Source organism: Cyrtonyx montezumae, unplaced genomic scaffold (genome assembly GCF_038088225.1).
Source record: "Cyrtonyx montezumae isolate F1298 unplaced genomic scaffold, pur_monq_1.0 scaffold_8, whole genome shotgun sequence".
In the NCBI taxonomy this organism is placed as follows: Eukaryota; Metazoa; Chordata; class Aves; order Galliformes; family Odontophoridae; genus Cyrtonyx; species Cyrtonyx montezumae.
In genome coordinates this window covers 19,077,663-19,105,144 of record NW_027072089.1, presented here as the reverse complement: position 1 = coordinate 19,105,144, position 27,482 = coordinate 19,077,663, and the positions used below count along the sequence as shown (strand labels likewise).

Below are 27,482 nucleotides of genomic sequence, written 5' to 3'. Positions count from 1 at the left end.
CGTCCGGAGGAGGAGCGGAGCGGGCCGTGCGGCAGCAGGATGGAGATGCGGGTGCTGAGCTGCCCTTCCGCGAGAAGCGCGGTGCTTCCTTACTTCTCCGAGCTGACCCGAGGAGCCCTTTCCCTCCTCTTAGCTCACCATCGGGTGCCAGCTGCTGCCGCCGGAGCTCCACGCTGTCCTTTCGGACGGGGCGCACGGGGCTGACGCTGCCCCGCAGCAGCGCCGAGACCGGCCGCACCCGGCTGAGTTACCGTCGGAAGCCAAACGGCGACAGATGCCCTTCAAAGCAACCCCAAACCCCACGAGGAGCCCGGCTGCGAACCGCCCCCAAAAGCCGCGGCCCCCGCGAGGCCGTTCGGCGCCCGCCACACCTGCCCGAGCCCCGCCGCCCCGTCACGCCCGGCCGCCCGCGAGGCCTCCCCTCGGCCTCGGCCGTGCCGCCCGCCGGGGGCCCTCCCCTCCCCTCGCTCTCTCCCTTCGCTCGGCGGCGGCCCCGCGGTGCCTCCCGGCGCGGCGCGGCGCGTTACCTGGAGCTCGGCGGCGCCGTACCTGCGCGCCTCTTCCAATGGCAGCGCACCTGCCGCCCGCCCCGCCCAATCAGCGCGCGGCTCGGCCCTCTGCCCCGCTCCTTTAGTGAAAGAATCCGGCGCCGCTCGGAAAGTTACCTGCGCGCGCCCGGCCCGGCCGCTCTCCGCGCTCCCGGGAGGGGGCTGGGGCCGTACCTGTGCGGCGCTGCGCTGCGCTGCCCCGGCGGCGGCGGAGCGGGGCCAGGGGGGCACGGCAAGCTGAATTACCTGTAGCTCTGGTTCTGCCGCGCAGGGCGTTCGCGCGCACCTTCACCTGCACAGACCTGAAAGTCCAGTTCCACCGGGGAGACCGAGCGCCGGGAAAAGGGGGGAGCGAGAGTTCATTGGAGCAAACATGTCACAAGAGACGGACAAGTAAGTGCGCCCGGCGCGGCCCGACCGGTTGGATGTGTTCCGCCGGGCCGAGCGACGCGCGCCGCCGGGCCGCTCCGCAGCGCGCGGATCCGGTTTGGTTTGTTTCGTTTGCTGCCTTACGTCGGTCCGATTCCATTTATTGCTTTATTTATTTTGGGGGGTGGGGGAGGAAGAAGACCCCCTCTCCTTTCGTCTCGAGGGCACGGCCGTGTGCTGCCGCCTCGCCCGGAGCACGAGGCGGCCCCACGCCCTGCCCTTGTGTGCCCGCGTCCCTAAGAGAGCAGCGGGCCCGGCCTCGTGCCCGCCGGCCCCGCACGCGCGCAGCCCCGCGCTTTGTTCTGCCCCTGCTCCCCCCCCACACCCCCACCCCGAGGCCCAGGCGCAGGAATGCGGCGCGGGCCATCTTAGTTGGGTGCGGGCGTCGGGCGGGCAACGAGCAGAAGATGGAGGCGGGAGGTAACGGGCGAGAAGATGGAGGCCGGGCCCGGCTCCCGCTGCCTCGGGGGAAAGAGGGGTTGTGATAGAGGGCGGCAGCGGGGCCGCGGCCTCCTCGAGTAGCGGGCGCTGACGTGAAGTTGGGCTGATGGCGGCGGGAGCTGGGAACGGCAGCGGGAACGAACGCCTGCGGAGGACCTGGTCAGGGCCGCAGCGATTGAAGTGCGACGAGAGGAACGAGGACGGAGCTCTCCGAGGGCTGCTGCGGGGCGGGGAGGAGCCGGGTTCGCCCAGAGCAGTGGGACACGGACGGGCTCCTGGGGGCACATCCATAGGAGCTGCAGTGAAGACTAAATCGTGCAGAAGATTGCAGGAATGAGGGCAAAAGTGTTTTTCCTCTGGGTCTTGAATGCTACCAGTCCCAGGACTGCCCTTCATTGCGCAGCATGGCATGGTGAGGCCTCATCTGGAGTACTGTGTCCAGTTCTGGGCTCCCCAATGCAAAGAAGACCAGAATCTCCTGGAAAGAGTCCAGCAGAGGGCTATGAAGATGATAAAGGGTGTGGAGCATTTCTCTTACAAGGGAAGGCTGAGACCTGGCTCTGTTTAACCTTCAAAAAAGAAGACTCAGAGTGGATCTGATCCACATCTATAAATATCGAAGGAGCAGGAGGCAAAGGATGAGACCAGACTCTTCCCAGCGGTGTGTGGTGATAGGATGAGGGGAAATGGCTACAAACATGCATAGGAAGTTCCACACAAATGTGTGTGGGAACTTCTTCCCAGTGCAGTGACGGAGCACCGGCACAGGCTGCACAGAGAGGTGGTGGAGTCTCCTTCTCTGGGGATGTTCCAGACCCGCCTGGTCCCTACCCTACCTACCTGTGCAACCTGGGCTAGGGAGCTGCTTTGGCAGGGGGCTGGACTCCATGATCTCTGGAGGTCCTTTCCAACCCCTACAATTCTGTGATGTAAGCTGCAGATGGGAGCATCAGTACAGTCCCTCTGTCCCTGCTCCCCCTATGGTGTCACCACCGAAGAGACCCCCACGCAGCAGCACTGCCCCTCTGTGGGTGGGCCCATGCTCTGCCTCTAGCTGGTTGGAACGGTTTATAAAATTTACAGGTGATAAGTAAGGGTTTGAAAAGGAAATCAAAAGTAAAGAAATCCCCTGAGCTCTTAGTATACAGTTGTAACGTGAGAAGACAAATAGAATCATTTTCAGAAAGACGACCAAGTGGAATGAGGAATTAGATTAAACTAGGATGTTGCATGGGTAGTAGTTGCTGCTTTTTTCTTTCTTTCTTTCTTTCTTTTTTTGAAGACTCTTATTATATCCTATTAAAACCTAGTCCAAGGAGCACAACATTTTTGCACCTCTGCATGGTTCTTCCTTTACGTATAAACAAACCTTCCTTGCAGACAATGCTAGATAGGGAAGTCTTGGTGGACGTGTCTTTTGTGGAGTCTGTGCTAGTGAAGCACTGCTGCAGGCAGGTGGTCAGCGAAGGGCATGGGAGGGCCACTGGTAGTGCTGCCTGCATTGTCCTTTTTAGGCAAGGGAGGTGGTGGTAGTGAGAATGCTAAGTAGCAGGTCACTGCATTCTAATGCTAACTGAGGGGGGCTTGGAGGGGGAGATTATCCCTAAGATACTGTGCATATCTCCCATCTTTCTCCTTAGTTGTGCTGCTTAAGCTGGGTCTGGCCTGCTTTCTTCCCTAAACTGCTATCTGTCAGATGAGATAAGATGTAGTTTCACATGCACTTCTCAGAGGTACTGCTGACTTAAGCAGGCTGTGACCACTTGCTGCTGTCTCTCTTTGCCCCCATACCAAGTGGTGCCAGTGCAGATGTTTGTGCAGTGACAGAGCTGGTTTAGGGCATGCTGGGCCAGTGTAGGCTGGTCTGCCATTGGTGGTTATTTTCGACTTCTTTTTGACCAACTTCTTGTTGGTCTAGCTATGTCATGTCATCTAGTGATGTTCTAGGGCAGCAGAGGGAGGGCAGGCAAATGCCCGGTGCTAAAGACAGAGCTGCTTAAGCAAGAACCTGCGCAGAAGGAAGCGTGCCTCTGCCTTTCTGTGAGTGTTCTGGAGACCCATGTGGCTGCTCGTTGCCACTCAATTCGCAGAGCTATTGTAAGGGGCCTTGAGTTGGCAAGGGCAAGGAGCATCCCCTTGGCAAGGCGTCTGCATTCCTGGGTTCACAGCTGCATCTGCAGCTGGAAGTTGCACTTACTGTAGTGTACAGAAACCATGAATCCCTGCAAAACCCTGAGGTTTAATGGCTCCAGAACACGGGTAGGGTTAATTTGGTGCCTTTGGTACTTTGTGAGACTTAACAGGGTGCTGGATTGCCACTAGCCCTGTGAATGAGAAACAGCAGTAGTCCCACTGCAATGCTATCCTCTCTGTTCCCAGTGTTGGGTGAGTGGCAGGTCCCTCTGTGGCTGGTACTGAAGCTCCATGAGGAGTGGGGCTGGGAGCAGGCCTGAGCACGCTGACCTGTGGCTTCACCCCCAGCTGGTCAGGCTGCAACACCTCCAGGATGCAGAGGAGCAACTGAATACAGCAGTCAGATGAGGTTGGAGTGTGCTCAGACCAACCACATGAAGGAGGGCTGGGGGCAGCCCAGGTCCACACCAAGCGTGTCCATGTGGGCAAATAACTGGGGGAGGGTGATGCTGAATGCGGGAATAGGTTCAGACCTGCTCCCATGTGTCATTGGAGACATGTTCCCATCCTGCCTGCTGCTTGGCAGCATCTGTGGCTGAAGTCCATGTTGGACTCTTAACTGTAATTTTGCCCTGGTTTTGTGTTTCTTCTTGGATGCAGTTGCTGCCTTCGTACTATTTAGCTAAAGCATCCAGTACTGTAACAGCAAGGGGTATTTATGGTTTTCTGTGTGATTCTGGGAATTATACTTAATTCTTCCCTTGAGGGCCCAATGTATTCCCCATTGACTCACGAGGAATGGCAATTAGATTGCAGACTGCTAAGTCCTCCCCCACCCCCCCCACTGCTAAGAGTCCAGATAGAGAATCTATGGAGGTGGGTTTTCCAGTGTTACTCATCAAGGGATGAATGGAGATATGAGGATTCAGAGGTGTTAAAAGCTTGTACTTTTCAGATATCAGACTTGTTCTCATGGTCGTTCCCCAGAAAATATCCACTTCTTGGCACAGAAGGTGGAAAGTCAGCATGCAGAACCTCAGAGAACTTGCAACCACAGCTTAGCAGAGTGGAGTGAGGGTCTGAGATGGTTGCTCCATCCCGTAACACAGGCGTCCCTCAATGGTGAGAGCTGGCGAGGGTCAGAGGAAGGGGAGTGGGGGCTGGGGGTGTTCCCGGGTCACTTCCCTGGCTGCAGAGATCATGTAACTTCCTCCTTGAGCAGGGATCAGTAGGGACATCTTTTTTGGTTTGCAGGGACATGTGAAGGGGAAATAATATTAACCCAGCTGACATTTGTTGTCAAAACTTTTCACAAATATTAATCCAGTGCAGACCACGATGGTTCCCAGAAGTATTTTCTTCTGTGACTACAGAGCTGCCAATTGACTTACCTTTTTTTTTTGCACATGTGCAAAATAGCATTTTAAAATGCCAATTAGAAATTAATCACAGGATGAATTTTCACTAGCTTTCTAATCAATGATTAGGACAGTAGTAACTAATTGATAGGACTAATTGGTTCGTATAGGGACGCTGTCCTGTTCTGTAATAGCACCAGCTTCATAAAGAAGAGAATTGTTGCTTATGAAATATTTAACCAATGAAACCCTATTAAGTGCATGTGAACTGTGGAGAAGTCAAACATTGCAACATACAGGTAAGCTGAGAATGTCTCCAACCTGAACATTACACATCTGCATAGTTCTGTTTGTTGTCCGAGTAGTTTGTGATGATGGCGTATTTCATATTTCTGTATTTTATTTGCTGCTTTTGAGTTTACTTTGATTTTTTTTTTCTTGTTGTTGGTATTGTGGGTAATCTTGTCTCCCAGGGCTGCTCAGCTGTTGAATTTGTTTTCCTCCTGGCCATGTAAAAGATTTTGTATTCTGAAAATCCAGCGATCTGTGCTGTCAGTGCAGCGGTTCCATTTCTATTAACTTTCATGGGAGTAATGAATGAGTCAGGGCCACGGGGTCAGTGGGCAGGTTAAACTGTGGCAGGTCAGGGATGCTTTGCTGTGAACCGTTCTTAGTTTTAAAGCCTACTGCTGCTGTGTGGAGACGGCTGGAGCAGCCCTGTGTGCTGTGCATGCCGGAAGTATGCTTCTGAGCAAAACCAAGTGTGGCCTGATCTGAAGCTGCCAAGTAACTGCTGCTACTGCTCGACTCAGCATTGAGAGCTCCAGAGTAATCCTTCTTTTCTGAGGAGATGTCACAGTGTTGTTTTTTTTTTTAATTAATATGCTGAAACGTGCCTCTTTTGAGACTCTGATTGGTCAGGAAAAAAAAAAGCAACAGGCTTAATGAAGTAATGAAAATGATTGTCTGGTAGAAGCACTATTTCAGTAAGAGTCAGAACAGTCTCTGAAATCACAGGTTTGAAGTCTGTCTCGAGAAGAGTAATTGCCTAATTGCAGTAGTCTTCATAGTAGTCTTCATTTTACTGTATGCGTTTAATCCTCATTGCAGATTTTTTTTGCCTCCACTTGGACATTGTTAATATTTTTTTCAGTGTTAATGAATCACCGATTTATAATAATCTTTTTAATCGTGATTACATGCTTAAGTTATTTTGGCTTTGAGTAAAAACAAAACTAGAAAGCATCTAATTGTTGAACTAGTCTTTTTTTGCATTGGTTTGTGCTTTCTATTTATTTTACTTCCTCTCTTGAGTGTTTTGTAAAGGTAGAATAATTTCTTTCAGTCATTTAACATGCTCGATCTTGTTCGGATTGGTCTTGCGCTCAGAAAGAATGATAGCCCCAAATTTGCCAGGGTCCCAAACCTGCAGTCATTAGGAAGTAAAATTACTCTGCCTCTTTAATGGCAGTTCTTTGGGTATGGGTGGTTGCTTGGGCCAGAGGATGTTGTGTCTTCAGGCCTGTGGGTGGTCTCCTTGCTTTGGTTCTTCTTTCCTCCCGAGTCATCTGTGCATTGATAACCCCCCTGGATTGGGTGCAGCACATTTCAGATGCCTGTTTTCACTTTTGGGGAGGATGTGATTGCTGGCTGTGGAAGATGAAATACCAAGAGACATGGGCTGGGATTTTCCTGTTCGTTGAACACTCACCTTCCTTTGTAGCTTAAACAGAACACAACTGTCTAATTGAAGATGTTACTGATGTTTTAATTACGACTTTGGCAATAAATCCTGAGGAGTCAACACTTTTTTTTTTAATAAAACTTGCAGTGAGACAACTGTGTATATATTTTTCTTTTTAACCCTATGTGTATGCTGAGCAGGATACAGAGATTACTAAATTTGGGTTCACCTCTTTGAACCAAATGTTTTCAAGCACTGAGAGGACTAGGGCTACATTTCATTTGCACATTGTTCTATAATGAGCACAGACAGGGAGTGTATGATCAGTGATCTGAAGTTTGTGAACTCAGCCTGCTTGGGTATCTGTCCTTTAGATGATTTATTTTTCACATGGTCGCAGTAGTTAAATTTGTGCCCATGGATTTGTACATACACTGGTTGAAGACATGATATGAACAGCTGCTTTGAATCTTCCTTATAGTAGTAGCCTCATAGCTGCATGGAGAGTTGTGCAAGTGTAAGCTTACCCTACAGAGGGCTTTAGGTCTATTGAAACACCAGTGACTGACCACACACTGCCTTCATTCATATATCAAAAGTGAAGGAGGAGTGTGTTCCAGCTCCTGGATGTGGCTGAAGTAGGTTCCTATACTTGTCATAGCCAACGAAACATGGGTGCTGCTGGAGATTCTCTTCTTTGCACAGGAGGAAAGCTGAAGCAGGTAGGTTTTCATCTCATAAACCCCCCAGTCACAGCATGCTTCAGCCAGGTCTCTGGTCTGGATAATTAAAGGATCAGGAACCCAGGATGCAATGTGGTACATGTCTGCTCATAGCACAGAGCAGTCTCTTTGGCTTGTGTCTCATAGAGTTTGCATTTCCCCCAGATTTCCAGGTAGGAGACAGTTGCCCTGTGCACTTTCTTATTGGCCAACAAGAAATAAGTATTTTATAGCCTTGATGCGCTAGGCTGAGAGCCAGGATACAACAGTCTGTTTTGTCTTTTCCTGTTATGTCAAGTGGTGTTACAATTTGTGAGCTTTATAACAGCTATGCGGACCGAAGCCCATGCCTGTGCTTCTGAAGCAACAGTATGAAGAAGGTGCTGCATATGCGTGCACTTATCTCAATGGTGTCAGACCAGGCAGACCTCAGAAATGGGATTCCTCCCAGTCCCCTACTGCCATGCACGTGTTGCTTGGTGTGCTTCCATCCAGCACCTTGCAAACATGGGTGGGGGAAGGCCTCCTATCTTACCTGGGGGAGTAAGCAAGTTTGTAGGGATTAATAGAGCACTTGATTTTTTTCTTTTTTTTTTCTTTCTTTTCTTTAGTTTGCTCATGGAACAAATGCAGTGTCCAAACAAGCAGTCAGACCCCGGGAAATGCCTTAGTTGAGTCTGTTTTCTGTTCCAAGGGTAAATTTCCTGGGTAAGACAGAAGTTGGGGGCATCTAGGAGTAGATTTTGTTCTTCCCCAGGCACTGTCTGGAACATTGTGTGTTGCTGAGCATATGGTAGGGAGAGTGGGATGGTTGCACAGTTCCTGTGGGCTTGTTGCATCTGGGTTCATCCATGCACTTGAGTTCAGGGTGGCCTCAGCCGCCACTGGCATCTGCAGACTTTGAATTTAGAAAAAAGGAGGAGACTGAGGATGCATTAACTTTGCAAGTCCAGTGGAAAGCTTGCGTTCGCCAAAAAGGCTGAGGAGACTGACAGGCAGGAAATCTTTTTTTTCAATAAAAGGCAAGCTGCTCATGAAGCTGCCTTTTTTTACCACTTTTCCTGAGTGTGTTAATGAGTGTTTATGGTTCCATGTAAGTTAATTTACAGATTGCATTGAGTTGTGTGAGATTTCATCCGTAATAGGATTTTGTAGCTCCAAGTGGTTATTGAAAGTTGATCATCTGCTGTCAGAAGGAGGACTTGAAAGGCCATACCCTTCATGTGTTGCTGTTGTGACAGTTGGGTCCTGTACAACGTTCCTCTCCAATTCGTGCTGCGAGGCTGCAGCAGTTGCAGTGAGATAAAGCGAGCACGGTTCTGGATGTCTATTAATATGCTGCACTTGCAGAACCTGGTTTTATGAAATTCAATATTTTTTTTTCTTAAGTTCAACAGCATCAGTTTACCAGGTGCAGAAATCACTGGTACCGAGCAGGGGAATCTTGGAGATTTATCCTCTTGAGAGCAAAGCATGCAAATCACATAAGCCTGATACAAACTAGAACATCTCTACTAAGCAGTTTGGAGGAAAACATTTTGCAAATTAGAGGTTGTGTGAAGTTCAGTCTTTACATAAACACTGAAGTGTCAGGGCAGTTTGGCCCCTCAGCTAGCCCTTGTCTCAGAACATGCTTCTGTCCTTACACGTCTTTATGTTTAGAAAAGACTTAGCATTCACTAGCAGCTCCTGGGACAGTCAGAAAGGAAGCGTGTGGCTTTCACCTACTGGGTCTCCTCATTCACTAGGTTGCATCTCTGCAGTAGATGTGGCATGATGTCAGGGTGCACAAGTATGCTGCTGGCTCTGTCTGGTTAGCATGTGTCCTGGCTGTGGGCAGGCTTGGATCTGGGGGGCATGGCCGGGGCTGGGCTCCTTCTTGCCTTCTGGCTTACACCGGAGCCTCAGGAGGCATTGATGTGTCTGGTATTTGCTGCTCTTGCTGTCCTTTCTAGCCAAGTGAAGGGGATTTAATGAAGTATGGCTCTTTTGGTTAGAGGGGTGCTGGCCTCGGAGCTGTGCCTCTGCTGCATCTGGCTGACTCGGACCTGGAGGCTCAGGAGCAGTGGAAAAGGAGAGGGAACACGTGCACACGCAGCAGCCTCGGTTCTCCAGGAAAACATTCCCTCTGTCCAAACGACCTTAATTAATAGAGAAGTTTTCTTAAAGCGGTCTCAGTTGTTTTGGCTGAGTGCTTTGCGTACAATCTTTGAAATGATTGACTATGTTAAATCATGATAATTAGGTCTGACCATTAACCTCCCACAAAGCTGATTACAGCTGGAGGCAGGTGAGAGGGGGGAGGGGAAGGGAAGAGGAAGTTTTCTATTTTTCTTAGTGCTTTTGTTTCAGTCTGTTTGCAGAGTAAACACAGCAAGCGTGTGGATTGATCAGCTGCAGACCATCTCTCTAGTCAGAGGAGAAGGTTACTGAGTTTTTAAATGTAAAAAAAAATGGAGTTTAGGGAAAATTGCTCTGGGAGGCCTTGGGCTTGTGCACGTGTAGCTTTGTGGTGCCCGCCTGCTGAAGTGCAGGCTGCTTGTTCAGGAGCTCATGTACCTTCCATTCCCGATGCAGTCACCCACGACACCTCTGTGGGACAGCACTGTCTTCCGATGGCTGTAGGATTGGCTTTGCTGAATTGGGGCAGTGTGAAGCAGCTCCTCCCTTCCAGCATGTCTGTGACTGAGCGAAGTGTGACTGTTAGAAGGTGCTTCCAAAGGGCATCTGCCGTCTGCCTGCAGCGCTCATAAAGCAGTTATGAGTGTTGTGTGGGTGATAGAGCACGGTGCAACCAAAGGCAGTGCTGACGGTGAGCTGCAGGCGCTCCGGGTGAGCGGGACTTTGTGTGCTGTGCAACGCCAGTGCTGCAGCTGAAGGGGAGCTTTGTTGAGGAAAGGAGAATCCTTGCATGGAAAATGAGCAGTGAGCCGGAGAGAATTGGCTATTCCAGAGTGGGAATGGGCCTTCAGCCACCCCTGGCACGAACAATGGGGCTGCTGCAAATCTGATTTGAGCCGCTAACAATAACGCATTGAAAAGGAAAGCAGACCTCGCAGGTCTCTCTGTCTTTCCCTGGGTCCCTACTTTGTACTTCAGCTTTTGTTTGCTCTAGCAAACCTGCAGCGACACAAATCGTGTGTGTGAGTATAGATAGGGAGGGTGAAAGTCCTAAGAACAGACAGCAAAAGGTCAGGCAGTAAGAAAGGTCCTCGGGAAAGAAGGGGAGCTTCCAAATCTCCAGGTATTTCAGATGAAAGGAGGATGTAATCTGAACTGTAATCAATGCACGTATTTTGTGGAGCTGTGCATCTCTGTTCCCCCAGAATTCATAAAACGCTGCTCCACTTATCACATAGATTATTTTGTTCATCATTAAATAAAGAAGCCTGTAGCCAGCGCTCCCGTACCACGGAGATAGTGATCTCAGCCACCCTGTCCTCTTCCTCACAGGACAGGGGTCATGCTCTGCTTCACATGGAGCTCATGGCTGTTCCTGTGGCCAAGGTTGGGAAACGAGGGGCTGTGGGTCCTGGGGCTCCCTGTGAACAGGAGCTGCTGCACGGCCCTCCTGTTGTACTGTGTACATTGCAGAGCTGGCACTGTGTGGCTACAGGAAAGCAAAAAGAGAAGACTGGATACTGAATGGGTCCTGTGTAGACAATAGCAAGGAATGGTTTATGAAAAGCCACAGTGTGTTCAATTATTTCATAGCCTTTGCAGCTTTTGGATTTGTATGGGATAATGTGTTAAAAGTTTCATCGGGATCTGTGTAACTTGAGCCATACGTCTGGGCAGTGCTCTTGTATGGGCAGCAGGCACCCTCTTCTTCCAGCTATTGCCCCACCTGGCTGTTCTGTTATCTTGTGTATTAGGAGTGCTACTTTTTTGTTGGTTTTTTTTGTTTTTGTTTTTCTTTTTAATCCATGAGTGTATTGAACTTTTTTACAAAAGCAGATACAGTTATCTTCATTTATGTTTCCATTACACTGGAAATTCCAGCCACATCTGCAGCAGAATAACCTCTCCCATCAGACTCACTGGCACTGGTCAGTTTGTACTACTTTCCGGATGGAGGAAACTGCTCCACTGCTAATCCCACTTACTAATGGTTTTGTGTATATTTACAATGGATCTATGAGTACATCTGATGAGTGATAAAGTGGGAACTGAGCTCAAATATATTGACTCATTGTGTTCCATCCACTGGACCTTTTGCTCATACATTTGTTATTGAAAACCTGTCTGAAGTTATTGACGAGTTGCATTCCACAGGAGGAAAATAACTCCATTACTAGGGAGTGCCTTGTTATTAAATACAGAACCAGACTCAGTTTAGGTGAACACCAGACTAGCACTACATTTTACCTTTTTTCCTTAAGTGTCTAATTGTAACCCATTTTAGTTAATTTCATTTTTCCAAATCAGGTGTACATCTAGGAAAAATATTGGTGCAAAATTGTTCTTGTATTGTAACTTCAGTTTTTTCACAAATAGTTTTAAAATATCTCATTAACTCTAACTGTATTAGTAAAAATACATTTGATTATTATTATCAGGGGTTAAGTTCTGAAGATGCCTAATACTGTTAAATATGTGTCACCAAATTTATTACAGAGGCACTTGCTTTATGTAACATACCACTTTTATTTAGCTATTTGATGTTCTTTAACAATGCCTTGTGAATTACAAATAAAGTAATCCCTCCTGGATCACCATTTTATTCTTCCTGTCTATGCAGTAACAAGCGACTTGTGGCCTTAGTGCCAAATGACACTTCATTCAACACCAGACGAGCCTACACCAGTGAAGATGAAGCCTGGAAGTCGTATTTGGAGAATCCCCTAACAGCAGCTACCAAGGCCATGATGAGCATAAATGGTGATGAGGACAGTGCTGCTGCCCTTGGCCTATTATATGACTATTATAAAGTAGGTAACTCCATCGGTATTCCTCCCTGCTGCACTGGCAGGGGCCCACTCTTATGAGGCATCAAACGAACAGGTTTTCAAAGACAGCCTGCTACACCTTGTTTTATCTCTGATACTAGTATCAAGTGTCCTTATACTTCATGAAGCCCTCACGGAGGCTGTTTTGATGTATTTAGTTCTGGAGAGAAAAAAACAAAATCAGAATTCTGAAATGTGCAGGCATGATTTCTTCTACAGTACTTCATTCTTCTTCTTACCTCGGAATAGCTTTGAATGAATAAGCCCCCTTTATTTGGTTCTCCTATACTTGCAGTATTAGTTTAAAAAGTGGGAAAAAAAAGGAGGCCTTGTCCATCTGTAGGTTTGTCTGCTTTTTTGCTTCATTCCACAGATGTTTTAATTTGTTCTTTGGCTGGAGTATCTCTCATCTGACAGTTTCCCATGTTATTTTTATTTGTACAATGATTGCAGTAGGCTGTGTACAAACATAGACTGAGGTCTAGCCTTTGCTCTTGAAGTTTGCGGTATAAATTGAAAGGTAGAGAACAGAAATGGGTCTGGACACAGAGCTAACTCAATGTACAGGGGAGGTGTTTTCATATCATTTCAGTTTGTTACCTGGTTTTAGGCCCAGGGCTTTATCTTTCACTTTGGTACCACCTTTCTTTTTCATATCTTTCATAATTTAGTGCTACGCCCAAGGATTCTGCTGAAATTGGAGGAGAGCCCTATAGGGTGCATTTCTCTGTAATGCAAAAGTGTCACTCTGAAAACCAGGCTAACCTCTTTATACTCTGGAAACAGAATCCGTGATGCCTACTAAACACTGAAATCTGAAATAGTGCTTTTCACTTAAACTACCATCATACTCCACAAGCTACTGATGTCTGACTTGAACAAATGACCTTTGAAAGCCAGCAGAATAATGCCATTCTGCTCTTAATTCATGAAGAAGTGTCAGGAATGGAAATTGAAGAAGAGAAACCTCTGCTGTTAGTATTTATTAGCATAAATGCTTTAAGAGAATGGGTTTCTCAGTCTCTGCTAGAATTGTTAGATGAGTGTTCAGGAGAAAAGAGTTTATAGGCAAGATGCCATATGCCAGCATTAGTGTTAAATATTGTTTTATTTCATTACTGATTATATTTCAAGGGATGTCCTATTCTTTTGTCTGTTGCAATGACTAGAGGAAGGCTTTTCCCAGTGAGAGTGAGGAACGGTCCTGTTTTCTGCTTGGCAGAATTACCAGAGTCTGTGAAGTTAATGTGGACTTGTAGAATTCAGGATGTGTATGACCATCTGGAGTATTGGCTGCTGTCCTAGCTATTCCCTTGCATCTAGCAGTTCTTTACTCTATTGCTGGATTTTTTTGTATAAAATTGCTGGATTTTTTTGTATAAAAACAGAGAGCAGCCCTTTCCCTTCCCAAAAGATTGTTCTGGTAAACATGTCTGTCCCTGGTTCTAGACAGCTACAAGAGCCCTGGGGGGGTTCAGATGGAACAAGCTGTGTTAATCTCAAAGCCACTTCCAGCACTCAGTAATTGCCACTTCTGTCTTAAAGTGCGAGAGAAGGATTGCTCTTGATGATGCTCTCAAACATGAAGTTAAAAGTCTCGCTTCAAGCTCTGTGCTGCACTGTGGAATCCTAGAGGACTTTCCATTCACAAGGCTCTTGAATTGCCCTTATTTATTATCTGGTTCATTTATTCTGACATGCTGGTAATGGTATTTTTTTGTCAAAGTACTTTCCCCAGTCAACATGAATTATCAGAACGTAACTTTTTTTATCTCCTTCTTCTACTGATATTTATCCAAACGTAGACCCCCTTTGGGGATAAAATGAGAACAGGAATTATCAGGTGTGAGCTGTGGCTTGGATCCCACTTCTAAAATACACAAAGGGGGTTTGTTAACCAGAAGGACGCTGGACAGGGAGAGAGGATGTCCCTAAGAGGAGAGGCTCTGGCTGGTACTTGTAGACTCTTCTGTGGTCTTGCAGATATAGTTGATGTTAACCTTAGGTAGAGTAGTGCACTGGAATATTTCTTTTTTCCCTTTAAATTCAGGTGTTTTCCTGATCATTTAATAAAGTATTTAAAGATAACAGTAATGACTGTAGCCCATCTTTAGGTCTATTCTTGCTCTTTAATCCTGAATTAGCTGCTGTGATGACATAGGTGTATCATCTCTTGGAAAAAAAAACAGATGGGAAGTATTCAAAATCGCTGGTTCAGCAAAGAAAAGCACAGCCATAGCAGCAACTTTGCTCTTGATGATTTCATTTCTGTGCTAACTTCAGAAAACCAGTATTTGGGAATCTGTAAGCCATTTGGTGGCGATTTGAGTCTGGGGACCAGATTTGAGTTAATTCTCATGGCTGCCATTGTACTCAGCAAAGCAGAAGTCATTGTTCTCTGACGAGATGCCAGCATGCCCTGACCTCTTCTTGTGCTAGTGAAGAGAAGGATTTGTATGCTTCCCCTGGAACAAGTTCTGCATCCTTCTGGCTGCCCTGTAACAGGAGGACCTCACAGCTGGCTCTTGTGGTTTAATTGAAAATCCTTCTTCCTCTGAGCTAGAACATTCTCCTCACAGTGCTCATCAAAGCATCATTTTTTCATTCTCAACATTTGTTAAGCAGTGAAGAGTGCCTGGGTCAGTGTGTTTGGGAATGTGAACTTGGATTTTGACGTAGCTTTAACCTGCTTTGATATTCCAGAGATAGACATGTGGGAAAAAGCTTTGCTCCAGGTTTATGTACCCAAGAACCAGAAAAAAGCCCCACAATCTCTAAATTTTTTTCTCTTTGGAAATTATCTTCTTGTTCACAATAGGTCTTCCAAAGAAAAACAGCTCCTTGCATCTGTGTATTAGACAAGGCTGATGCGTTTAGGTTTTTCTAGTTGTTACAGTAGAGCTATCTGAAGTTGCAAGTACCTGACAGTTGCATTTACCTGACCCCATGCCTGATGTTGTTCTCAGGTTCCCAGAGATAAAAGGCTGTTGTCTGTTAACAAAGTGAATGATAATCAAGAAGACCAAGATAAAAGGTACAGTATTATTCAAAATCATACACCCAGATACTAACAGTGTTGATCAGTTGTGAACTGAAGGAGCAGCAATAGCTTGAAGGTCTGTGGGTTTCTTCCACAAGATACAAGAATGAAGACTATCTGGGGAAGCAAACTTTATTCCTTATTCCTTTTAATTTATTAAAAATTAGAGAAGGATTGTTACATATGCAATTTGCAAAGTAGTAGAAAGTTTAATTACTTGTGTTTTGTTCTTTCACTGCTGCTGAGATCAGTAAAATCAGATTATACTGACAGTTGGCTATTGTCTGCTTTTCCTTCCATTTTCTCAGAGCAGAAACTGAGTAGCTTGGCTTCAGTAACCCAGTGTGTATAGTTTTATTTGACATAACTGAATGTCTACCCATAAAGTAACTGTTAAAATCATTCCCTGAGAAGTTCTTGTCACTCTTCTCAGGTTTCAGCCCTCCTCAGCAGGCTAAAAGTTGTAGAGTCAGAGAAGCTTGATTCCTGTTTTTGTTTAGACCTTTGCACAAGGGAGAGTATGTATTTAAGGAGAAGTAACTAATTTTTTTGCTATGCAAAGTTTCTCAGTGTAGCTAATTTATGACAACCCTATACATCTGTACTAGTTGTGTTAGGTGAAACTTTAAAATAAGTGGTAGCATAAATCCACTGTTTCAGAGTGGAATGTGAGAGTTTTTTGAGGAACAGTTTTACTTCTGCTAATCCCAAAGAAATTCCAAAGTTGAGTGAGATTGTCAAAACTGGCCTCAAGTGGAAAGCCTGAAGAGAGAGGAGCCCTAATGTCAGCATACATTTCCTGGTTTGAAGACAAAGCAGAATGTGAGACCTACTGAAAGGTTTATAGGTTAACAATTTTATGTCAGTGCAACTCCTGTGAACAATCTGATTGTTTCCAACAGTGACCACAGGCAGAGACGTGGGAATGCTGCTGGAGGTTACCTTGCAGCCACGATCTCGTTACTGATCTACTCTGATACAATAGGATTCCTGTGCTTGTTCTTTCAGAAGAGCATTGGTATCCGAGTCACACAAGCAGTAGTGTCCAGAAAGAGCATACAGCATGTGGATTTTGCTGTTCCTGCTATTTCACGTGCAAGTCACCTATTGTTAGTAATCCATACCTTGTGTTACTCTTTATGCCTTTTTGTGACTAAGGGTTGTTGCACTGGTAGATGGACTTTCCATCCAAATTACAAGACAAGGCAAGCGTAATCCCAGATAGGCAGAATTGATCATAACAAGTCCTACCAGGTATAGATCAAATCGAGTGTATCATCTTTACCAAGCTGTCGAAGAGTTTGGGAGCTCTGTGCCTGCTTCACCATGTCGTGTGCCTAGGATTTGTTAATGCACTACTTGTGGCTTATCAGAGTTGAAAGCGCACAGATCTCCTTTCCTGACATCTAAGGTCATTAAGCTATTTAAGGAGGAGATTTACTTTATCAGGACAGTTCATAATGTTTTTGTTTTTGTCTCACAGAAATTGTCTCGGTTCCACGGAAGCTCAGAGTAATTTGAGTGGGGGAGAGAACCGTGTGCAAGTCCTGAAGACGGTGCCTGTTAACCTTTCCTTGAACCAAGACCCACTGGAGTCATCCAAGAGGGAGTACAACACAAATGTGTCTGGCAGCTCCACGCCAATTACGGGGACTGCAGTGACTGTGATAAAAGCAGAAGAGTTCACCCCTGTTTTTATGACCCCACAAGCACACTATACAAGAGGAGAAAATGAGGAGCACCGAGGGGTTATCTTTGAACCGTATGAAGTGTCCAACATTGCTCCCCACACCAATTATCTCAAAGATGACCAGCGCAGTACTCCTGACAGTACGTACAGTGACACCTTCAAAGATGGAGGAACAGAAGTAAGTTTTTGATCTCAAATTAGCATCTAAGAACTCAATAAAAAGCTGTAAACAAGATAAGGGATTTGAGCTTGTAAACAAGATAAGGAGGCTTGAGATGCCCACAAAGGCTGTTAAAAGAATAACAATGTTAGTTTCAACAAATTCAACTCTCCTCTTTGTCCTGTTGGTGTCTGTGCTGATTGTAGGGAAAAATCATGAAGTGTATCAGAAGACAGTTTTTAAGGAAGAATAACAGCTACTGATCTTTTGTCTTGAAGAACATTGTAGCAAGGAGAGTAGACACCATTCCTGAAGATCAGTTGTCCATGAACTAGATCTGCCTTCAGACCTTTTCCTAACAGTAAGAAACAGCAGCTGTTTTGTAACTGGGAAATTCTTGATGTTCTTCTGAAAGTGCATATGCGCAGTGTCCATCCCTGCTGCTATATTTATTCAAAAGCTGTCCATTACACTGAGCTTTGCTCTGTATCATGAGCAAGGAGGTGAACTAGTGGGATTGGGTGACTAGACGGGAGTGGAGGGGTTAACAGGCAGGGAAGGACTCAGATGCTTGTGCATGTAGGGGAATGACAGAAGAGAAAGAGCTGCCTTGATACTATTTTACACGGTTTTGTTGTGACAAAGTAGTTGTAAAACTAGTCTTAGTATGGTAAGTACCCCTTGGCTGCTTTTGCCTGCAGCAGAATAGTCCAAACAAGTCAGGACTGCAGAAAAGGTAGAAATGGTTTAAGGCTGACAGTGCTTGTATGAATAATCAGATGTATTAGGTGTTAAAACTCTCCACAGATTTTCTCCTCCTCCTCTATGAAATGGTACAAATAACAACTGAGAATATGAAGCAAGTTACATTAGGGGTAATTTGCTCTTACTAAACATTTGAGAAGTTTGTTATGTGTTTGTGTACATGTCTGTTAGAATGGTAAATTGTCTCCACAGAAGCATCGTGGATGAGGACATCTGGAGGTGACATCCATTTTAAGATAGAGAAGCACATTTAGGTCAACTAAATGAATAATTCATGAGGAAATCTAGATTGCCAATGAAAAATCTGTAAAATCAAGCCTGGGATTAGAAATGTAGTTCTGCATTATCAGATTGCATTATTTCAGCTATTTTTCTTTGTTACTGGTTAATCACTTTTTATGGAAGTCTGGTGATAATGCACACATGGCTTTCCAGGGGAGCTGCAGCCCAGCAGTTCCATTATGCTGATCTGTTAAGGGTCGTTGTGCTGGAAGTCACCCCAAAAGGCAGTCCCTGCTGTGCACAGTGCTGTCAAGCATGTGTACTGGTGGTGGGCAGAAAGGGAACTTACCTCTTGCCTTGCATCTCAAACTATGCATTATGGTATCAGTAATATTTTATTCAATGTTTTTTAAAGGGATTGGTTATTTACACTGTGTCTTTTAAAGCAGTGTGATGCTTGTCATCTTAGGCTTACTCTGCAGCCCGTGGAGAAAGAGGCAGCTCACACCTGATTGCCAGAAATGGGTGGAATGAGTTCCCATGTGGCACCCACACCTCCATCTTAACTTCACCTCTTGCAGGGGTGAAGTTTAAATTTTTATGTGAACTTTAAATTTAAGGGGTGAACTTTAAATTTAAATGCTAGAATGGGACAATCTTCATTGTAATTATCCCATCAGAGTTTAGATTTCCTACAGTAGTTTGTGCCTGTGGATCCTTGACTTTTGTCTTTGAGGAAGTACTCCTGACTGATACATAATAACTTTGCACTTCACTTGTATCAGACTGGATATTTGTTGTGATACTTCTGGATACAAAACAGCTTTTTATTGATGAGCAGTGATCACAAAAGAAGTCCTGGGAATTAAATGTAATGATCCACAAGTTACTGAGAATCACCAAAAGTGTGTTACTACTCACATAGTAGAGTACAAATGGGCTCATATGTTCAGGAAGGCAGAGTATAGGTCCTTGCTTAGTCTGTACAAAAAGACTTCATTTTGGGGAATTCTATCTCTTGATGTTATTTTTATTTTGACAGATGCTTTCATTCTGTAATGAGTGACTGAAAGTTTTACTCCATCTAGTAAAGTGTGCACTTCACTCAAAGGAGATGTTGTATTGAGGGCAAAATACTTTCACAGAACCACAGAATGGCTGAGGCTGGCAGGGCCCTCTGTGCCCCTCTGGCTCATCCTGCTCCAGCAGGGACACCCAGAGTAGGGGGCCCAGGCCCATGGCCATGCAGCTTCTCAACATCCCCAAGGAGGAGACCCCACAGCCTCTGAGTAACCTGTGCCAGTGTTCCAGCACTGCACAGCACAGCAGTGCTGCCTGGTGCTCAGAGCGAACCCCTGTGCTCCAGTTGGTGCCCATTGCCTCCAATCCTGGCACTGGGACCACTGAGCAGACCCTGGCTCTGTCTTCATTGCTGTTCTCCCCTCAGTTATTTATGGACACTGATGAGATCCCCCTTTTATCCAGGCTGAGTAGTGCCAGCTCTCTCTGCCTCTTCTCACAAGAGAGGTGCTCCAGGCTCTTGATCAAAGCCTTAGCCTGCATCACCACACCTATTCAAAGTAGCATACAGCAATCTAAATTTTTATCAGCCTTTATTTATAAACTGTAAGGACAGTTGGCCTAATTTTAAACAAAGCAGAACAAAACAAAAGACACTGTGAAGTCTTTAGGAAAACTGTGATTTCTCCTGAAAGTCTGCTTATCTTTCAGTTGGGATATGTTTTTACAGGTTTGTTTTAGAATAGATTAATGTGTAGGCAGGGAGTGCAACAAGGCAGAAGATGTTTTTGGTTGCATTCCATTAGGTTATGAAAAACTCTAAAAACTTGATATAAATGAACTTTATAAATTCTAGTTAAAGACCAGTTAGTCTTCCGTTTTTTGTGATTTCAGTTTTAAATAGTTGATGATTTTGTTTTTTATTTCTGAACGGTTCTCAAGTAAACAGTTTTGCTTTTGTTGGTATTTTCTCTTTGTTTGCATTGAACTATACCTGATTTCTATTTTTTTTTTTTTTCAGAAGTATCGCAGTGTGTCAGTGGGGGCTGAAGAATACATTTACGAACAAACAAGGTATGGCATAAGCTTTGAAATATGTTGGCAGGCATCACGTAAGGGTGACCAAGGAAGTGCTTCCTTGACCATTTCCCACCCTCCTTTTTGTCACCCTGGGGCACTTGCAGGTCTCTCTTGACACTGATCAGCATTGTTCTTCCCTTCTCTGCATGTTAGCTTTCAAATCTGACCTGTGTATATCTTCACCTGTTATCTTACCCCTGGTTTGGGTTGTAACTCCTCTGGAGTCCCTGGAATTATGTGAGATTAAATCTGTTCAGAGAAATCCTCCAGGTAATGGGGCACAGCTTTGACAGCTGAGTCATGGAAAATTTTCCCCACCTTTTCAGGATGGGAGGATACGCAGCTCCCATGTCCAGGGTGGCTGAACAAGCTCAACTGACCTTTTGAAATTTCTGTTTTTGTTTTTTTTCCTTCCACTTTCCTTTATTACTCCTTGCAGGTTTTCTGGGAAACCCTCTGTCTTTTTACAATGCCTGTTGTCATATTTGAAGTTTACCTATAAAATCAGTAAAGCGCTTACTTTAAGCCATGTGAAAAACTGAGATTTTTTTGTAAGTTTTGGAAAAAAATAAAAGAACTGAAGTTTGAAAGGGATACTGACCTTCCTGCTAAGAAAAGAAAAAAATACATGCACAGAATGGGCAGACTCTGCACAGTCACTTAACTGTGAGAGATTGTTATCAATAATATTTATAAGCCAGTGCTTAATTTTAATCTCGTGAATAGCTCTGTTTATATAGGAGAGATTATACATGTTTTAGAAAACAGGAATATGACTACATTATTTTTTTTTCCTGGACTAGGCACATGACTGCTTCTGTAGCAGAGGTTTCTTAGAGCCTGGTCTTTTTTTCTGAGCAATATTAAAACAATCATTAACTTCGGTGAGCTTGGAACTGAATTGCTGTGTGGGCAGTACATATGAAGCAGAACTGTAGCAAAGAGTGCTGACTTACACTGGGTATTTATAAAATCAAAGCCCGAAGCATTGGCCTTGCTAACAGTTCTCAGGCATTTAGTCTTTTCTGCTATGATTCAGGTCCACTTTGGAATCTAACCTCCGAATACACAATCAGGAAAGTAGACTTCTTTCCTAGGAGTTCCGTGGAAGTGATAGGTGCTCAGACATTAAAGCTTCAGATTGAAAAAAGTGAAGAATATGAAAGTAACTGAAGTTGTGATATGAGTCTTTAACTACACAGGCTTTAATTAAGACCCATGGTGAGATTCAGAATAGCATTTTAACCACCTGAGTGTCTGAAGTAAGCTTAGGTGTAAAAACAGTCCTCCTGCTATGGTGCATGCTCTGGTTTACCAGCTGAGAGCAAGAAGAAATTTCCCAAGTGGTACCACAGAGAGACTGCACAATTGGTCAGGTGCAGCCTGTCTGGGGTTTACATTTTTTAGTCTTTCTGAATGAAGTACAGGTAATGACAGGAAAAAGACCAGGGCATAATGGATTGTAGACACTTCAGTTGTGCCACTATGTGTCTGATTGTGGTTCATACCAAGCCCTCCTAGCATACATACATCCTGCTTAGTCCTTCTGTCTGCTGGGGAGTCTGGGGAGATATTTCCCAGAGCACTAAGAGCACTTTGATGCCTATTGTGCAGTCTACTTTGCCTTTATATGACACTAAATCAGAGTATGCACCCCACCACTAATGGACAGTCAGTCTGTAGGACAGAATCATAGAATCACAGAACTATACAATTGTTAAGTTCGGAAAACACTGCTAATATCATCTAGTACAAGTTCACCACCATGCCCACTAAACCACATGCCTCAGAGTCACATCTCCACATTTCTTGGACTCCTCCAGGGACATGACTCTACCGCTTCCCTGGGCCACCTGTGCCAATGCTTTGCTGCTCTCTGGGGGAAGAAATTTTTCGTAGTATCCAACCTGAGCCTCCCCTGGCACAACCAGAGGGCATTTCTTCTCATCCGAAGCCCTCTCATAATGCTAGGACAGGAGAAGAGCTAGCCCTGTGGGCTCCCTCGCTTTTAAGCAGCTATAAAAAAGACTGGATTTGCATTTATCAGCTAGATTAATCAGAACACTCTAGGTGATTAACAAACTGTCTTAAACTCTTCCTTTGAATGGAAAGTCAGCGGAGCAAGGCACTTTTAGTTCCACTCTCTCTTAGTGGGAATTTAAAATGTATTATTATTCAAGTGATTTTGAAAATCAATGATTTTTTTTTCCATGGGATAGTTAGAAATGTTTTGTCTTCCCCTCATTTCCATATTGCTATGTCAGCGTTACAGTGAGCAAAGAATTTTTGTAACTGGGAAGTTAAGGTTGTGCTTTTAGACCAACATGTCCTCACTTATAGTTCTACTGAGCATTGTTTAAATGCTATACTGAATTAGAACCTTTGTGAAAATGCATCCTTCATGTCCTCAGTTTGTGTGAACATACTGCAAGTGACTCCTTGCATTAAGGTTCCTGTGGTGGCCAAATGCAGTTTGAAGAGATTTATTCTGCAAGGTTAACATTATTTTCTGTTTAAGAGAATGTGAGGAGCTACAGCATTAGTTTTTATTGGATTATTGCTCAAGCCTGTTACTGGAGGAGGCAGCTGGGAGAGACTCTGTGAGGTTTATGTTCAGCTAGCTGTACACTGTTAATGGAGCTTTAAACTTCTTGTGCTTTGAGACTTGCTCCTAAAAGTGAGAAGTGCTAAAGCTAGGTGTTTTCTTCTGATTAATTTCTAAAAGAATACTTGTAAAACCTTAATTGCTTATTTTCTTTAAATAAACGAACCTCCTGTCCCTTCTGTTTGTATTGCTTCTCTTCCTAGTGCTTGAAAATAGCAGTTGGACTTTCCGTTCTTTATGTGCATCTTTTGCAGCAAGTTTTGTTCTGTTCTTACTGAATTCCTGTTTCTGTGGCACTGCTAAGTGTAAATGTCAGTGCAGGTATGTGATTTACTGATAAATAAATTGTAAATTGTAAATTGTGCTTCATTCCCTCTTGGTGTTTGACCTCTACTGTGGGATACGTAGCCTCGTTCTTTATGACAGTTCTCGGTTCTTTTTAGAGAAAGTGAAGATGAGATCTTTGATCCGAGAGACTTACAGTCCAGATAGTTTTATGCTCAATTGCCAGACCTGATGAATTCAAAAGAATAAATTTGCATTTTCAATACTTGTGTATTGTTTTCCAGGCATTTTGTTTTTTTTTTGTTTCCTGAGCCCTAAACCAAGTGTATGCACTTTATGAGATATTTAACGTGTGAGGACAAAGAGAAAAGGAGAAAGTGATACGGATTTTGTTGTTTCTTTCCCTGTCTTTTCAACAGCACTTTTCAGTATACACTAGAAGCTACCAAATCTCTGCGTCAAAAGCAAGGGGAGGGGCCTATGACCTACTTAAACAAAGGACAGTTCTACGCCATTACACTGAGCGAGACGGGCGACAACAAATGTTTCCGACATCCGATCAGCAAAGTCAGGGTATATTCTAATTTCTTTCCAAGATGGGAATGGACTGTTCATATAAATGTAGTTGTGGTTGGTTGGTTTTCAGTCTTTTCTTTTTCTATGGGAGAAGACAGAAAAAGCTTACTCTTATGCTTAGTGTGAAGGTGGGAGAGTGATATTGCTGGTGGTCTCAAGTACCGGGGTTAATTGAGAAGTTAGGAGCTAATCAATTATACATGTATATATCTGCTGTAGCTTATGATTTTGACAGAATGGTCATTGCACAGATATTGCTGTTGAAATTGGCGAACTTGTCATTGCCCTGATTATAAAAAATATCAGAGAACTGCCACATTGCTATATAAGTCCGTCTTTACTTGTGTACTTCAGTAGGTGCTCTCCAGTGTATTTCAGATAAAATGTGAAGAACTGAAGCCATCCTTTGTGACACCAGTTTTTAAATAGTTACACTGTTTAAGTGTGAGCTTTCACTTGATATTCACCTAGAAGCATACCAAAATGCATGATTTGCATCTCAGGTTCTGAAAGCAAAATTGAAGCCGGGTGTTCAGCAACATTTAAGTGAGCAGGCCTCCTCATTTCCCTGGCCATGTTTTTGAGTAAGCAAATCCTAACCCAGTAACCTTGAAATGAACAATAAGCCTTAGAGTTGATGCCCTGCAAATTTTACCCTGAAGCTGGAAGGGTTGCATATGTATGAGGCTGCAAAACTGTTTCCATCCAAATAAATGTTCCTTAAAAACGTTGTGACTTTAGTCACAGGAACCAATGAAATCAACATGAGCAGTGAAGCAGACAACAACCTGTATCATAGAATCATAGAATCATTTGTGTTGGAAGGGACCTTTAAAGGTCATTTAGTCCAACTCCCTTGTAATGAACAGGGACATCTACTGCTAGACCAGGTTGCTCACAACCTGATCTAGCCTGATCTTGAATGTCTCCAGGGGTGGGATATCCACCACATCTCTGGGCAGCCTGTTCTGTGTTTCTGTCATACATGAAGTTTAGTGACACGCTTTCTAACAAGAGGCAATGATTTGTAAACCTGAACAGTAGTTAATTTTTGGTGTGGTTTCCTAAGGGCATGAGCTTAACGATGGTTTCATTGTTGACTGAAGCTGATATAAGATTTCCTTACTACTAAAAAGTCTCTGCCTCTGACATCCACCTTCAGTAGTGCCAGCTCTGCCATTTCTGCAGATGAAAAAGGAATTGGGATCTCACTGATCTGGCTGTAAGCCAGCCCTCATAAGCCCAATTCACTACATATTCACATGAGTTTTGAAGCAGCAGAAGAGATGGTATTTGTAAAGGAGAGATGAAACCATTTCTTCTATCAGATATGTGGTTTAAAGAAAACCATGAAATCACACACAACTTTCACAATCCTGTTCTGTTTACCAGGCACCCACTCAAGCAACTGATTAATTTATTGCCAATTTCATCCAAACCTGACAGAAGAGCAAGATGTTTGAAGGTTTTAAGCCTCTACAAGTTGTATGTAAATGGTTCCTAGAGGAAAAAAAATGCTCCCCTTGATGTAAAAACTACAGTCTTACAGTCTGAGATGCCAGTTTTGGTTAGTGGCCAGCTAGTACACATCTGCATAAAGTCTCATCCATGTCAGGTACTGCTTTTTTGCCCATTCAGCATTTAGACACTGAAGTGATGATGACAATTAGCTTTTGTAGGTGAAGGATGGTCACAGAGCACACGAAGGGTTACAGTGGTGCATGTGTATAGGGACGTAGGTCATGAATCAGTTGTGATCCAGTTCCTTACGAAACAAGTTTGTTGTTATTTTTTATGAGCTTGGTGACTCAGGGTTACAGGAAGAATGGGAACAAAATAAGATGTATAAAAGTGATTTTTTTGTTTTGTTCTCCATTATTTCTTTTCTTTGCAGGTTACCTAGCATAAACATTCTTTCATTGTTTTGTATATTTTATTTTCCTTGACTACAGCAGGGCTTTTTAAAAAAGCCTCCATTACTCATGTAAAGTTTTGTATAATCTTTCAATCTCTTTCCCCTGAACCACACAGTTTAAACAAAGGGAATCCAGAACTTGAACTGAAAAGCTCAGTGAAACTCAGTAAATATTCACATTGAGTTTGTCATTACATACATGTATGCAAGAGTCGTGCTCCTAAGAAGGACATTTTGGACATGTTAGAACTGTATATTCATGGAAGAAGATAAAGAAAAGCATCAACATTGTCACCAGTCATGCTCAGATACTCACATTTTGTGGAGTAAAATTTGCTTGAGGTTTTTGGTGGTTGCTGCGATTTACCTAGTACCTTTTTTTGCCAGGACATATTTATGTTACCCACAGAAGTCTTCTACTTTTAGCTCCCAAAAGCACAAAGGTACCAAATGAGACTCCTCTCTGAATTTCTCATTCCTCCATTGTGTTACCAGTATCCCATGCACAACTAACTGCCCTTTGAAAGTGTCTTACCTTTACACCCAGTAAGCCTGAGCTCCATAAAAACACAACCACTATTTTAAAACTATGTTTCTTTAGCTGTGAAATTTTACATGCAATTGCAGTATTAGACTGCAGTAAAAACCAGTAATGTTTTACAGTCCAAGTGCTGTGGGAGGGCAGTGGCTGAATCATCATTAGAAGTCTTGTGTTTCTGAGTATTAATTACATATTAACTAATTCACCCTCTGCTGTTGATTTTCTTAGAGCGTGGTCATGGTTGTTTTTAGTGAGGATAAAAACAGAGACGAGCAGCTGAAGTACTGGAAATACTGGCATTCCCGGCAGCACACAGCAAAGCAAAGGGTCCTGGATATTGGTAAGTATGAGAGAATGGTTTGGAGAAGACTGCAGAGTGTGGAATTCTCTGGTGCCTTTTGGAGGGTTGTGGTGGAATATGTTGGCTGCATGGGTTACACCTTAACTTTTAGCAATGACTTATACCTGCTGGGAAAGAGTGTATGTATGGTCTGTGAAGCCAGAAGGAGACCTTGCAGATGAGCAGTCCTCAGCAGTCATGGAGTAAAGTTTCTACTTGCAAATGTATTTAATAGTGTTCCTTCTTTTGCTGGGAAGTCAGTGTCTGTGCCTTATCAGGAGTGGCTGTAGCATTTCCTTTTGCTTTTTGATGACTGGTTCATTCTTTGATCCAGTACCAGCCCACGTAACAGTTATGCTAACTAATCTGATAGAGTCTTCCAGAAAAATGTAAACGTTTCAGGGCTGTGTTGCTGCAAGGGCCTCGCTGTTGCATAAGTGGAGCCTGAGACTTAAGATGTCATCATTATGATGGCTGCAAATAAAAACCTAGGACTCCTGCACCACCTACTTTTGAGACTTGTCAGGGTTGGAGAGAGGCGAGGGAGAGATGCTGAGCTCTGGTGTGCTATCCTGAGAGACCTGTTTACTGTACATTCTGTCTGATTTGCAAGCCCATTTTGATCAGAACTGCTCTATCTGCATGCTTGGAAGATTTGAACGGAGGAAGAACACGTACCTGCTGCAAAGTTGAAATCTGTGGGAGTGTCTAGACATCAAGCACTTCTCCCCTCCCACGTAGAATTTACACACGCAGCCATCTGCAGCTGATCCCTGACAAAGGAGATGGCAAAACCAAAGCAGACAAAGTCTATCTTGTTTTCACTGCCTGAGGGAATAAAACCATTGAATGGCAGGAATGAGAGGGAGCATGGGGGGGTTGGGGGAGGAGGGAAAACAGATAGAGAACACTGGAAGCATATTATAGGACTTTATGGAGACCAAACACCTCCAGCACTGGCAATTGGTCCCAGAATGGT

The 27,482-nt window shown here is 44.3% G+C and overlaps 1 protein-coding gene across 3 annotated transcripts in view; it reads left to right on the top strand.

Annotated features, from left to right (window-relative positions):
- The first annotated feature begins 591 nt into the window (after nt 1-591).
- The window catches only part of GRHL2 (grainyhead like transcription factor 2), a 64,176-nt gene continuing 37,285 nt past the window's right edge, over nt 592-27,482 (top strand). For all 3 annotated transcript variants that reach the window (XM_065752083.1, XM_065752082.1, XM_065752081.1), the window contains exons 1-7: nt 592-941; nt 12,057-12,246; nt 15,231-15,298; nt 16,788-17,172; nt 20,183-20,235; nt 23,551-23,704; nt 26,392-26,503. In XM_065752083.1, coding sequence (XP_065608155.1) covers nt 922-941; nt 12,057-12,246; nt 15,231-15,298; nt 16,788-17,172; nt 20,183-20,235; nt 23,551-23,704; nt 26,392-26,503 — 982 coding nt within the window. In that variant the 5' untranslated portion in view covers nt 592-921. The remainder of the gene's footprint in view (nt 942-12,056; nt 12,247-15,230; nt 15,299-16,787; nt 17,173-20,182; nt 20,236-23,550; nt 23,705-26,391; nt 26,504-27,482) is intronic.